The 13,404-nt window shown below is 40.2% G+C and overlaps 2 protein-coding genes across 2 annotated transcripts in view; one reads left to right on the forward strand and one right to left on the reverse strand.

Annotated features, from left to right (window-relative positions):
- LOC146379200 (stAR-related lipid transfer protein 13-like) overlaps positions 1-3,605 on the reverse strand; it is a 52,131-nt gene extending 48,526 nt beyond the window's left edge. Inside the window, exons 1-2 of the mRNA XM_084940416.1 lie at positions 3,491-3,605; positions 1,222-2,213 (exon numbers count right to left, since the gene is read on the reverse strand). Of these exons, the coding sequence (XP_084796542.1) occupies positions 1,222-1,950 (729 nt within the window). The 5' untranslated portion in view covers positions 1,951-2,213; positions 3,491-3,605. The remainder of the gene's footprint in view (positions 1-1,221; positions 2,214-3,490) is intronic.
- Positions 3,606-8,185: 4,580 nt separating this feature from the next.
- On the forward strand, positions 8,186-13,384 carry rfc3 (replication factor C (activator 1) 3). Its single transcript, XM_084940419.1, has 9 exons — positions 8,186-8,407; positions 9,977-10,114; positions 10,282-10,349; positions 10,507-10,604; positions 10,798-10,979; positions 11,099-11,235; positions 11,324-11,422; positions 11,507-11,576; positions 11,673-13,384. The coding sequence occupies exons 1-9, from the start codon at positions 8,321-8,323 to the stop codon at positions 11,862-11,864; spliced, it is 1,071 nt and encodes a 356-aa protein (XP_084796545.1). The 5' UTR covers positions 8,186-8,320; the 3' UTR covers positions 11,865-13,384.
- The last annotated feature ends 20 nt before the right edge of the window (positions 13,385-13,404 follow it).

The following is a 13,404-nucleotide window of genomic DNA, read 5'->3' on the forward strand; positions in this document are numbered from 1 at the left end:
AGGCAGAATAATTATCACCAAGCCTGCAAGACACATTTTATTCCAAGCAAAGTTTAATTACTTGCTTTTAAACATTTAATTTGGCAAAAATGTCGTCCACATTCGGGGGATGTGTCCAAACTGCTCAGGCCAAAATATTCCAGGAATGTGTGAAACAGCAATGGGGTTCCCTTCAATTAAACAGGTATTCAAATGAGCCCCGGCCTCAGTCTGTCAATAAGTAACTTGAAAAGCTACTTGGTCATAATCCTTTTATTTCAGGCCAAGGCGGGAAAGCTGCGTACAGCAAACCAGAGGACTGTTGTGGAAACGTGCCAGCAGCTGAGGGCTGCTCTGACAGGTGTGAGAACACAGTCAGGGGCACTGTCACACTACGGGAAGCCTGCTGGTGTGTTGCATGCTGGGAGGATTGGAGATGCTGGGCCAGACCAGGCCAGGCCAGGCCAGGCCAAGGGAAATATGGGAGGAATTTCTAACAGGGGGGAACCTGCTGAAAGATTCCTATTTACTTAGACTCTCTTTTTTTAAATTGAATTGAAAAAATAATGCAAAGATTTAGTAGCACACAAAAATGGAAGCTTTTTTTTTTTTTTTTTTTAAGTTTTATGCATTTAATAAAAAGAAAGAACAAAACAGGCTACTTTAAAAAATTCAAATACATTGTGCAGACCCCCTGCTGCCCTGCATCTATAGCCTAAATACAGCACTGGATCAGCACATGACAACTTGCTGTGCACGCAGGACACGAATGCAATGAATATTTTCCTCAAAGATGATATGAAAGTATTTAGGAAATTCACTCCTGGCCCTCAAATGAAATCAAGTTCAAAATGTTTTGACGTTGCTGCCCTCTGGTGGCGCCTGTAGGGATCACAGTTGCAAAAAAAAAAGATTTTAGCTGAAGGCATTCTGGCAGGTCTCTTTAGGAAACTAGAGGGGGGACATAATAAGATTAATTGTGGCTAAAATTGGCGTTACAGTCCAGGCTGCCTTGGCTCACTTGAATACTTGAATGGAGCAGTTGTTAATTTCATGAGTAAAACTTGTGCTTTTCCTGCTATGACCGGATCCCTCTCTGCTGTGGAAAAAGGATCAGGCTTTCCGCAGTGCAATTTAACACAGGATAAAGGCTTTTCAAGTGCTTTCTCTGGCTGTTCTACTAAGTGAACAAGACTTCTTTGTTTTTTCTTATTGCCCAAGCCCCCCTCTTATTTTCCTTACCTGTTTTCCATTCTTCTCCCATGTGTCCTCCTCCTCCTGGCTACCTGTGAACCCAGGTTTGCCCTTGTTGTTGAGTTTTTGCCAGTCAGATGGTGTGCTGTTAGGCTGGGCATCCTGTCTCCTCCTTAAGCACTTCCTGTTCCTGCTCAAGTTTCTACGACGACGGCTGACCAGGAATTCCTTATATTGTAACGTTGCAGGAAAGTCATCATCATCACCGTCTTCGCCCTCCGCCTCTTTAGAAGTGGATGACGAGGACTCTCCGCCATCAGAGCTCTCGTTGATGACCTGATTGCCAGTCCCACAGTCGTAATCACAGAACACAATGGCGCTCGGCTGGTGTTTTACTACTCTTAGCACGTCCTCTGGTGTATTCATAGATGCAGGCAGACGTTTATGACAACATTTGTCCAGGACTGTTGGGGTCTCTGCAGGGCTCTCGTCTTTCTGCTGAGGTATTTTAGCTCCACAGTCTTTTACATTCTCTGCCTCCATCTGAGAATCACTGTGAACAGCTGCTCTGCGATCCAGGGATGACACCTCCATGTCCTGACCTGCTCCAGGAGACATGTCTGAACTCTGTCTGCATTCACAATGTCCATTCTGCCTGAAATCAGACACAGGAGCATCATGCAGGGAGCTCTTGTCCATTTTCAGCTCGTTCCATTTTGTGGTATGACTGGTTACAGGATCCAGAGCACAAAGCAGCAAAGGAACAGACTCAGACATGCTTCTTAGATGGCCGATGGAGGCTTGAGGTAGGAAAGTAGCTCGACCTTGAAGGTCACCCAACAGAAGATCGACAACCTGATGGTAAGTATGCCTGTTTGACTATTCCAGCACAGGCAATGCAGCTGATGGACCTTCATACATCTCTACTGAACCATCTGTAAGGAGCTGAACTGGACCAGCTGCAGCTGATAAACTGAAAGTACGCATGGATGATATTTACAGTTTGGACCAAATTTAAATGGCCCAAAGTTCTTTGATGCCTGAGTTACAGAGAAGAGGAAAGAAAAACAGAAATCGGTTAATCAAGAATACATTTAAAAATCCATCCATTCAATAACCTCTTAATACATAAATTGCAAAATACGCAGGATGTAGAACATAATATACAAATTCATACTCATATATGCAAATTAATCAATATTTTTTAACTGTCAGACGGTTCAATAAGCACTCAGTTGTCAAAACATTTGAATTTTCTGCCAATTATTTCATGAGCCAGCAGGGTCAAACCAGGAGCCCTCTTGCTTTAAGGCAACAGTACTAACCACCGCATCGCCATGTGCTCTTTTAAAATAAAAAAGATAGATTAAAAAAAAACAAAAACAAAACAAAACACATGATTTGAGTATAAATCATTCTCCTACAAAGATAAAGCTCCTCCAGTGTTCCTCAGGTGAAACAGAGTGTGCATATTTGGTTAAACTGATCGATGTTCACATGTACGCGGGATGAAAAATATATATGAATGTGTAACAGAGAGCTATTTGTTTTGTAAATGGATGTAGAGGAACTTACGTGAAGCGCTCATGAAACTGCTGCTTGGACAGTTTTCAGAGGCCCATTCTGTGAATTCATTAGTTTTGTTTTAATGAATAACTCTCGGGGTAACGAGCAGAGGTTAGTGCTCCATTAAAATCTGCTGTCGATTCAACACTGCATACAGGACACTTAAAATGAATTAAAATAGCTCAGCGGCAGTGTGCTTTTACAAGATTACTTTAATATGTAGAAAAATATTTTTCCATTTTTAGTGAAATTATGTGACTCATATCAGTCACATCATGAATGTGATTGTTGGCTGATTCCTCTGTAACTCTGACATTTTCATTATTTTTCTTTTCTCGCATTTTTCTCAAACGCATTGTTTTTTCCTGCAACATAGCTATTTTTGTCTGGAGCCAACACACCCTTTCCTACCCTGGTTCTCAATGTTTTCGTTGCCTTTCAGATACACACACAGACACACTCATGTTTAACCCTCAAATTACATAGAAATACTTATTCACTGTAGAGCACAGAGAGTATTTACATGCAAAAATCCTTTTCAACATAGAGGATTAATACAGCAATCTCGCAAATGTGACTATTTCCCACATGTTAGCTGAGATGTGAAACATCATCAACATCATTTCAATCCTCTCTAACTGACAAAATATGAGAGAATTTGGGATTCTGACCTACTTCTTAAAAACACACACACAGATAAATGAAAGCACACTGCATTGTAAACAAACACAGACTCATATTTACAACATACCAGACATTATAGCACAAAGGTTGTGTCACCCAGGAAGTCTTCCCTCAGAGCAGGCTGAAGATCAGGGGGTAGCAGATCTAACAAAGTGACCTGTGCGTTTATACAGCGTGAAACCGACTGAGTTTATGTGGGGAAAGACGTGAAATGCTGAGAGGGGAGGAGAGTGAAAGAAGGGCTGAGGAATGCTTTTCCCTCCTACATTACCTCACCGAGAACACATAGAGAGCTCCACGGGCAGGTGTTTAGATTATTTGTGTAAGCGTGCCTGTCTGAAGTGCGGCTGTTATTTATTATTTTTCATGTGAATGAAAGTTTGTGCAAGGCAAAAAAAAGAAAAAAGGGTAAATGATTCACTCCAGACAAAGTAAATCAAATCTTTTTGTTGGTCGATCGAGCAGATTAAATATCTGCACGAAGACAAACCAGACTCCCTCCCTCCCCTGTTCACGCATTGCTATACAATATGGCCCAGAGCAAAAGATTTTTCACCTCAGAAGCAGATTCCTCAACAGCACATGAGGTAATGCTTCAAACTCTTCTTATCTTCTGTAAATATCTCGCCTTCCAGACTATTTCTAACACCCTGTGCGCTTTCATCAACAACTGAAAGACCTGTGATATTTACAGAGAAGTGGATGGACTGAAAAGTTTTCAGGATTGTTTGAAAACACTGATTTTCCCATTTTGGAGGGAAGCTCTGTGGTCTGGGGTGAAGCTCTGCTATTTGTATGTTAACCTTGAAAATGATCCCGCCTGTTTTTTGGGCCCGTTTTTTGGGAGAAGAGGTCCGGACAAGGGGGGAGACTGTAGAAGTCTCTTTGCTTACTGTGACATCAACTTCTCAGGGTATTACTTAATTACTTAAGCCGTTACATTAGGCATCAGCAATGTAATAAAATCCTAATCAGAATAACTTCAAAGTTTCACATCCAAATCTTTGGTTCATCAGGAACATCGTGACTTATTTAAATGTTGAGATTAACATTTACTTTAAATTGTGATGATCGCGATTAATGTTTTACTGTTTTGAAAAACTTCACATTCATGAGAGCGATCCCGTTTGAAGGATCTTGATAAACCTTCCCCAGATGTTTCACAGCTCCACTGTGCTGTGATGATTTATCTCCAGTCTATTAATAAAACATGCACGTATTTCAATACAAGCTACGCTAACCTGCTGAGACACGCTTCATGTAGCATTCCTGTGAAAAAAAAAGGTATAGTCGCCTGGATCAGGTTGAGCAGAGTAAAAAGAAAAGAATAAAAACAAAATGGAGAAAAACAGACATCAAGGTCATGTTTGATGGGTAAAGTTTGAATGTTTAGAGGAAAAAAAAACATGTTTATGGTATTTTAAGTGTACAAATCAATTCCACGGAGGGGTCACACCAAACATTTATGAGGAGTAGCTGCAGAAAGAAATAACTGCTTTATCTTGACAGTGTTGAATGTATATACTGTTTGAAATGCAAAAGAGAATAAGTCCTCATTTTGACAGCAAACATTCAGTCAGATCAGAGAAGAAAAACGACCTTTTGAACTCTGTTGTTGCAGAAAACAAGGTATTAAAATTCTGAACCTGTTCTTCTGATAAAGGAGGGAAATATAATGACTCATAGAGAAACACGCTTCTGTTCTGTGGATGTGAGCCTGAGCGTACACTCAAAGCATGCATTTATTGTTCATTTAAATCGGCCAGTCACATGGTAGCAGCTCACTGAGTAGACATGGTCCAGACGACCTGCTGGAGTTCAAACTGAGCATCAGAATGGGGAAGAGAGGTGGTTTTGACAGACAGGCTGCTCTGAGTATTTAAGAAAATGCTGATCTACGGAGATTTTCCCAAACAACCATCTCTAGCATTCATAAAAACAAATGCCCTGAAAAAGAGAAAACATCTGGTGAGCAGCAGTTCTCAGGGTGAAAATGTCTATAAATATTAGAGATGGCACGATACCACTTTTTTATGTCCGATACCGATATCATAAATTTGGATATCTGCCGATACCGATATGAATCCGATATAGTGTGTTTTTTAATCAATAAAACATTTTTTTAATATCTTGCTGCATTTTGTATAAGTTCATACTCAAGTTTAAATAAATAACAACACTAAAGCTATTCTGTTACACCTGTATGTAAAAAATACACTGCGCCCAAAATATTTCATAGTTCAGCAACACTGATCAATCTAATAAACTTGAACCTACTCCATCCTCCCTATTCTGGTATTTTAAAGAGTACTTAGCAGAAATATTAAGCAACCTAACTAATAGGGTTGCAAACTCCCAGCAAAAAAAAATAGGGAACCACCCCCCACCCTCCACCTCATGATGCTTAATCGATGTAATCAAATTTAATTTGATGCAGTGTGGAAAAATGCACAGAAATAAATTATTTTTCAAGAATAATTAAATAGATTCAACATCTTTCTTCAACTCAATCTTTCTTCTTCAAAAAGTACTATAGCTTACTAGGGCATATTAGACTTAACAGTTACTATATACAGTAATGGACTTCTATATATTTTACATCAGATTAAAACTTTGGGTGTAAGAGTCAGATAATTATTTATTAAAAGCTAGACATTTTAAATGAGAATAAGAAAGAAAAGTATGTCTTTGTGCCCCCTTTTCCCTGTTCATGCTCTATCGGCCCCCCTGGCTAAACTTTGCTAGATCCGCCCCTGCACAGTTACCAGCCGTCAGCTACTAGAAAAGGATCCTGGTGTAGAAAGTAATCTTAAATAAATTCTAACAACAGCTTATCAAGCTTAAACGTGCTGCTGTTATTCAGCCGCTGGTTTCCTCTTTCTGGTGAGAAGTGGGCCAAAAACAAAGAAGAGAGACGGACTCACCACAGAAAAGCCGATCAGCTGATCATTAAGCAGTTTCGTGATTGAAGTAGCAGCAGGAGAGAGAGAGAGAGAGAGGGGCAGTCACTCCATATATCGGTTGTTAAACTTAACGATGGAATGCTTTACAAACATTCAGAGATGAACTTACACACTTGCTTTACTTCTCTCTGGGAAAACTTCCTCGGAGATGAAATGCCGGATTGCTAGCAAGGCTACAAATACACACAGCAGCTCTATCATGTGATGCATACTGCTGCAACGTGCTACGGTTATGAGTTACGCTGTGTAGCAAGTTTTGTGAGGTGCTTTTTTGATATTTAATGGATCGGATTACATTTTTTATTTCTCGCAGATATCCGATCCAGTAATTTGGGTCAGTATACCGATACGTAATATCGGATCGGTCCATCTCTAATAAATATCGAGAGATCGGAAAAGGCTAGACTGCATTGAACTGATAGGAGGGTAACAGTACTCAATAAAATCATTAGAATCAAGCTGTGTGGAGTAGCATTTCTGAATACATAACAAGACAAATCCTGAAGCCACAGCAGCAGCTAAGAACATGAAACTGAGGTTAATTTTAACACAGGTTCATCAAAATTGGACAAAAGTTTGGAAAACTGTCACCTGGTGTCTCATAAGTTTTGATTTTTGCTAGTAGGGTCAGATTTTGGTGTAAATAACATGAAACCATGGATCCACCCTGCCTTGTATAAGCAGCTCAGGCTGCTGCTGGTGGTGTAATGGTGTCAAGGGTATTTTCTTGGCACACTTTAGGTCCCTTAGTACCAGCTGAGCATGGTTTAAATGCTACAGACTACTGATCATGTCCATCCCTTTATGATCATAGCGTATGTATCTTCTGATGGCTGCTTCCAGCTGGACAACACACCATGTCACAAAGCTCAAATCATCTCAAACTGGTTTCTTGAGCATTAAAAAAACTGTCTGCACTCAAATGACCTCCAGAGGCATCTCTGATATGTTACCAATGTTAACATATGGACCCATACCACAAAGAACAAAGACAGAGACAGTTCTGAAAGCAAAAGGGATCCAAACCCAGTACAATGCTTGCCTAATAAAGTATATATAGTGTACCGGTATATTTTCTCCTGCTTTTCTTTCTTTTCTTTTTTTTTTTTACTTTTTCACTTTTATGAATGAGGCAAAACCAGAGTCGTGGGTTAAAGAAAAAGGTGCTTTGACCAAATAATGATCACAGAGATAGAAAACGCAAATAATTGTACAGTAAGGTCAGCGCCTCCAAAAAAAACTATGCACTCATACCTTTTCATTGTGAAATGACAGCTTTGTTTTTGCAGCATGGGATTAACTGTCTCACATTCCTCTGTGATATTAGTCTGTTTTCCATGAACAAATCCTTCATATCGTTTCCTCCCTTTGGCTTTCACCCAGTAAGGCATGTCTCCTCATCTGCTGTATAGACGATGACATGAATGTCTGTTTGCACCTGGACACGAGAGATGTCACGCATGAGTGGCACAAGCAAAGGTCATTTGGTATCGCCTGTTTAGAGGAATTATACACAGTTTTAAAGACAAATGTGCTGACTGCGAATGTGTGGCTCCACAGAACTCTCAATAGTAGTAGCTAAAAAGTTAAATAAATCACAGATAAAGTGTATTTTAGAATGTGGGGGAATAAAAAAAAAAAACACATTTTAGCGCATTCACAGATTATTGAATTACTGAGTTACGTTATTTTGCTGAGTCCTATATAAAAAAAATATCTGTTTTATTTTTGTTTTTGTTTTGTTTTTTGCGCAATGAAAATTCCGGTTTACCTACGCGCCTGTAGCAGATTTGTCCTCTCCGTCTCTCCGTAGCCGAGCAGGAACCAGTCGCGCGGGTTGCTGTGTGAGTAACATTTCGCGGGAGATTAGCAAGCGGAAAGTGTGTCTGCTGTCAACACGGGCGACTGTAACGTTTTACTGAATCCATAGCAGAATGAGTTTGTGGGTGGACAAATATCGTCCGTCGTCCCTCGGGAAACTGGACTTTCATAAAGAGCAGGCGGCTCAGCTCAAAAACCTGGTAAGAGAAATAAGCTCCTCCATGATGGCTGTTTATTCAGATTGGCGGTAGCGTCGTAAATAATGCTGCATATGAGCTGGCATGATCGACAAGTTTAGCTTTGCGAGACAAGAGTGGGGGGGATTTACTGAGCTGGTTAAGAGGTTTTTGTGTACAGCTTGTAAAACAACCCCGTTCATGCTATCGTGGACGTTACTAGCTATGTGCAACTTGTTCCACTTTGACACTATAGTGGAGCCAGAACCTCACAGTATTGACCAAGAGGGAAAATAGATCCCCTATATCTGATGGCGCAAATGGCATTTTAATAAGGCTTCACATCCGCTTAAAGATGATCTCATCCTCTCACACTTTCTGTATACACATCACACACCATCCTTTCCTAGACAGAGTATTATGCACACACAACTTGTGTTTTTGAAGTGCTTGTTCACATATGTTCATCGTTTAGGAGGTAATATTCATACTTTTTGTGTTTCTTATTCCATTCATGTGAATGCTTGAAAATGGTATTTTTAAACATACAGTTTTGGTGAGAAAATTTAATCCACTGACGTCTTGGTCATGAGTGTAATGGTAATATTGAGCTTTTAATCATTACATCCATCCATCTATCCATCCAAACTATTGTTCTTCCAAGTTGGAATGATTGTATGGTGCATATCTTTTATGACTTTAAAAATAATTGGTTGCACAAGTTTGAATTTATTTTAGATTTTCTCTCATCTCTGAAGAGTTCATTTAAATTGGTTGATTCCTAGCATGGATCCGGCTTTTAAGCATAGTCCACAAAAGGGTTGAGTTTAGCCAGGAGCTTTTAGTAGTTTAGCCTGCTTTTCCAAACCAGCTTTGGTTTATTTTTAGGATGATTGTCCTGTTACAGCACCCAATTTTGTCCAAGTTTCAACCATCTAGATTTTGGATGTAGTCCCCCTTCTCCATTATTCCATCCACTCTGTGCAGTGTACCGCTACCACTGGCAGATCTTCAATTACTGACTTATTTGCCGTTTTCCATTGTTCTGAGTATTGGTCAGTCCAATGAGTGTTGTCAAACAAATCCTTTCTATGCTGGCAAAGAGAAACTATCAGTTGTAGTCGACCGTGATAACTAATGAGAAGTTAATAGGCCTGAAGTTAACCTTCAGCACCATCAATAAAATACATTTAAACTTGTTCACCCAATTCTTGTTTTTTGGGTTGTTGTCTTGTGTTGTGGTCATTTAAGATGTATACTGCACAACTTTTTTACGCTGGAGAAACAAAATCCCAAAATAACCACGACTTTCATGACCTTGATAATTCATGAGTTGACATAAACTCCTGAACAAGAACAGCTAAGAAAAAGTAATATAAAAAGGTATATAATATACTGTAGATAATGAAAAGTAAAGTTTAATAACAGTTGTGACATTTTCTTTGCATGCAGAGCAGTGTTGCTCTCATTGGCAACATAACGCAATGTTGGTAATATTTAAAAGCAAAGATATAATGGCTGATTCTTTAAAAAGAAAAAAACTTCAAACACAAGGAAAAAAGAAAAACTACAAATTTTGTGTTAATGTTTCAGGTTCAGTGTGGTGATTTCCCACACTTGTTGGTGTACGGTCCATCAGGTGCAGGCAAGAAGACCCGCATCATGTGTCTGCTGAGGGAGCTCTACGGTCCTGGGGTGGAAAAGCTTCGCATTGAGCACCAGACCATTGTGGTAAGAGGGAAAATAATTAAACAATCACTCCCCCCAAGTGAATAACTTCTGTAAAATACACCTTTCACATGCTGTATTTAGAGTCACATCTCTGATCAATCTTCAACTTTTTAGACTTACAACTTAAAGATTTAGTTGATTTCCCAGTTTGTGGTTTTTGTCTGCAGGCTCCCTCAAAGAAGAAAATTGAGATTAACACCATAGCCAGCAACTATCACTTGGAAGTAAATCCAAGGTGAGGAGATTTTCTTACTCGATAGTTGCACTCCTGTATCTCAGGGAACTGCTTTACTTTTTCCCTCCAGTACATGTGACAACTATAGTTGCTATAAAAGGCCTTTTTGCTTCAGCTATAATGTTTGTTTATTGTATTTCTGTTCTGTGCTGTACAGTGATGCGGGGAACCAGGACCGCGTGGTGATTCAAGAGCTGATCAAAACTGTGGCACAGTCTCAGCAAATCCAGTCGAGCACACAGAGAGACTTCAAAGGTAGAAGTGTGCTAATTTAGCCTGTAGTCAAATGTATGAAGACTTAACTGTTGAGACTAAAAATGTAGATTTGCGGGATTATGTTTTATCTGTGAACTCATTTCACCTATTTACCATTTAGCTCTGTGAAGTCACAGCATCTACCTGTCACTTATGTAGCAATTGGCACCCTTATTTTTTTTCTTTTTCTCAGTGGTGTTGCTAACAGAGGTGGACAGGCTGACGAAGGATGCCCAGCACGCTTTGCGTCGGACGATGGAAAAGTACATGGCCACCTGCAGACTCATCCTCTGCTCCACCTCTACATCCAAAGTCATCGGGCCAATTAGGAGCCGTTGTCTGGCGATTAGAGTTCCTCTGCCGAGCACAGAAGAGGTGAGATGAATTTGGTGTCTTTTGGCGTGCTCTTACTAATCGACATTATTTGGAACTTGTGTTTTTGTTCATTAAGGTAACTTTTTCCCTTTTTCTCTGCTGTATTCTTGTTTTTTAAGGTTTGTAGTGTTCTTATGTCCGTCTGTAAAAAGGAGGGTCTCATCCTCCCACCTGAGCTGGCCAAGCAAATCAGCGAGAAATCTGGTCGCAACCTCCGTAAAGCGCTTTTGATGTGCGAGGCCTGCCGAGTGCAGCAGTAAGTTGTGGCAAAACTTACTATTTTCTTTCTTACGTTGGAATTAAAGCTAAACACATACTTATTTAGCATATCTTATTATTCACAGGTATCCATTCTCAGTGGACCAAGACGTCCCGGAGACAGACTGGGAGGTTTATCTTAGAGAAACGGCTAATGCCATCGTCAGCCAGCAGAGTCCTCAAAGGTACATGTGACAGAGATTTGGTTCTGTTAGAGATCAAACTTGTGGAGATACTTTGATGAAAATTCCCACCCGTGTTTGTTCTAGGTTGTTGGAGGTCCGAGCCAGACTGTATGAGCTCCTGACCCACTGCATCCCTCCTGAGATTATCATGAAGGTATCATTTACTTCATGTTATCTCCTGTGAAAGTGCAGTTTGTGGTTGTCTTTAATGAAGAGGCTGTAAAAATGTCCTTGTTCATTCCTCTAACAGTGTCTCGTGAAAGAGTTGCTTAATAACTGTGATGGGCAGCTGAAGACGGAGGTGGCTCACATTGCAGCCTACTATGAGCACAGACTACAGCTGGGAAGCAAAGCCATCTACCACCTGGAGGCGTTCACTGCCAAGTTCATGGCCATCTACAAGAAGTTCATGGAAGATGGTCTGGATGCGATGATGTTTTGACTTTAAATGGACTTTAAATAGACCGATATTTTTCTGGTCAGGAGTTTAACAGCTGCGTTTTTTCGTTTTTCCAACAATACTTTTCTTTGTTGCCTCCACAACTTTCACTGGACTTGAGACAGGCTTCTGTTTTTTTTAGGCATTGTGGTGATGCTGACACAGTTTACCCCACAATAAGTCTTACAGTTTCTGGCTTTATGTGTAGTTGCCCAAAACCCTCAGCGCTAAACGCTGTTAGTAAACTTTGATCTCTCTGTGTAGTCGTGTGAACTACTAATAGGGGTGGTGTGATGACCACCCCGGGAGGGGGGGGAAAATTCACATTGTACTGAACAAAACAATAAATTGCTTTGATTACAGATATTCTGATCTGTATGCTGTATGGATGTGACCAAATCTATAATGATTATCATAAACACTGAGCCTTTTTTTTTAACCTGAAATCGAGATATTGATGCATGGTACGTATGAGCAAAGGGGGATGTAACGCATCATATTTCAGGATGAGTCAGCCTGTAGTAAATGGATAACAAGATTGCCCAAACTAGGGTGAATAAAATTACAGATGGGTGATACATTCATTCATGTATGCACAGCTCGCTGAAGGTCCCTCCACACCATTTCCATCGGGCCTCAGTGTGGACTTTGGGTCATTGGAGCATATTATTTTCTTTTTTCAGCCTCTCTGTTGTAAATTTGTTGCTGTGTTTGGGATCGTTGTCCTATTGCTTGTCCTAATTTCACCAGAATACTTTGGCATACAGAGGAGTTTGTGGCCACTTCACGGTCCTGTGGCTGCAAAACGAGCCCAGATCATCAGCCCTCCACTAGTTGGTATGAGGTGTTTGTGCTGATATGCTAATTGGCTTTTGATAAAAGTAATGCTGTGCAGTATGACCAACATCTGCATTTTTGTTTTTCCTGTCGAAAGAAAATTGTTCCAGAAGTCTTGTGGTTTGTTCAGATGCATCTTTGCAAACATGAGCTGTGCTGCCATGCCAGGCTTTCTCCTGGCAGTCCTTCCAAAGACGCTGCATGTGTTCAGCCTTTTTTTTAAATGTACTGTCATGAACTCTAACATTTAACATGCTAACTGAGGCCTATGAGTCTGAGCTGTAGGCCACTACTGGGAAAACTCTATACGTGTAAACGCACAGCTGAGTGCTCCAGAGCAGCAAACTCAAAATTTCTGATTTTATAGAGGAGTTACTCTTGCAACCTACTTTATTCCTGTGGAAGTGTACTTAGAGTGTACTTAGTTTTTCACAGGACTGCATAGATTCCTGTGAAAACTTTCTTTTTCACAGCTGTACGTACTGTATGTAAAGGCAGCTGGAACATGGGCCAACAAGGACGTAATGCAACATGTTTCGAGGGTGAGCCAAAGCACGTGTGCTGCAGGTATGTAATTATATAACTGTGGGCTCTAACCACATTACTTCATGACACACAAACAGAGATTCACTTGCAATAACAAAAATGGCCAAACTAATGCAAATAATACAAAAAAAGCTGAATTATAGAGCTTAATTTACACTTA

The sequence above is a fragment of the Perissodus microlepis genome, chromosome 10 (genome assembly GCF_051167445.1).
Source record: "Perissodus microlepis isolate ML-2025 ecotype Zambia chromosome 10, ASM5116744v1, whole genome shotgun sequence".
NCBI classification, from domain to species: domain Eukaryota; kingdom Metazoa; phylum Chordata; class Actinopteri; order Cichliformes; family Cichlidae; genus Perissodus; species Perissodus microlepis.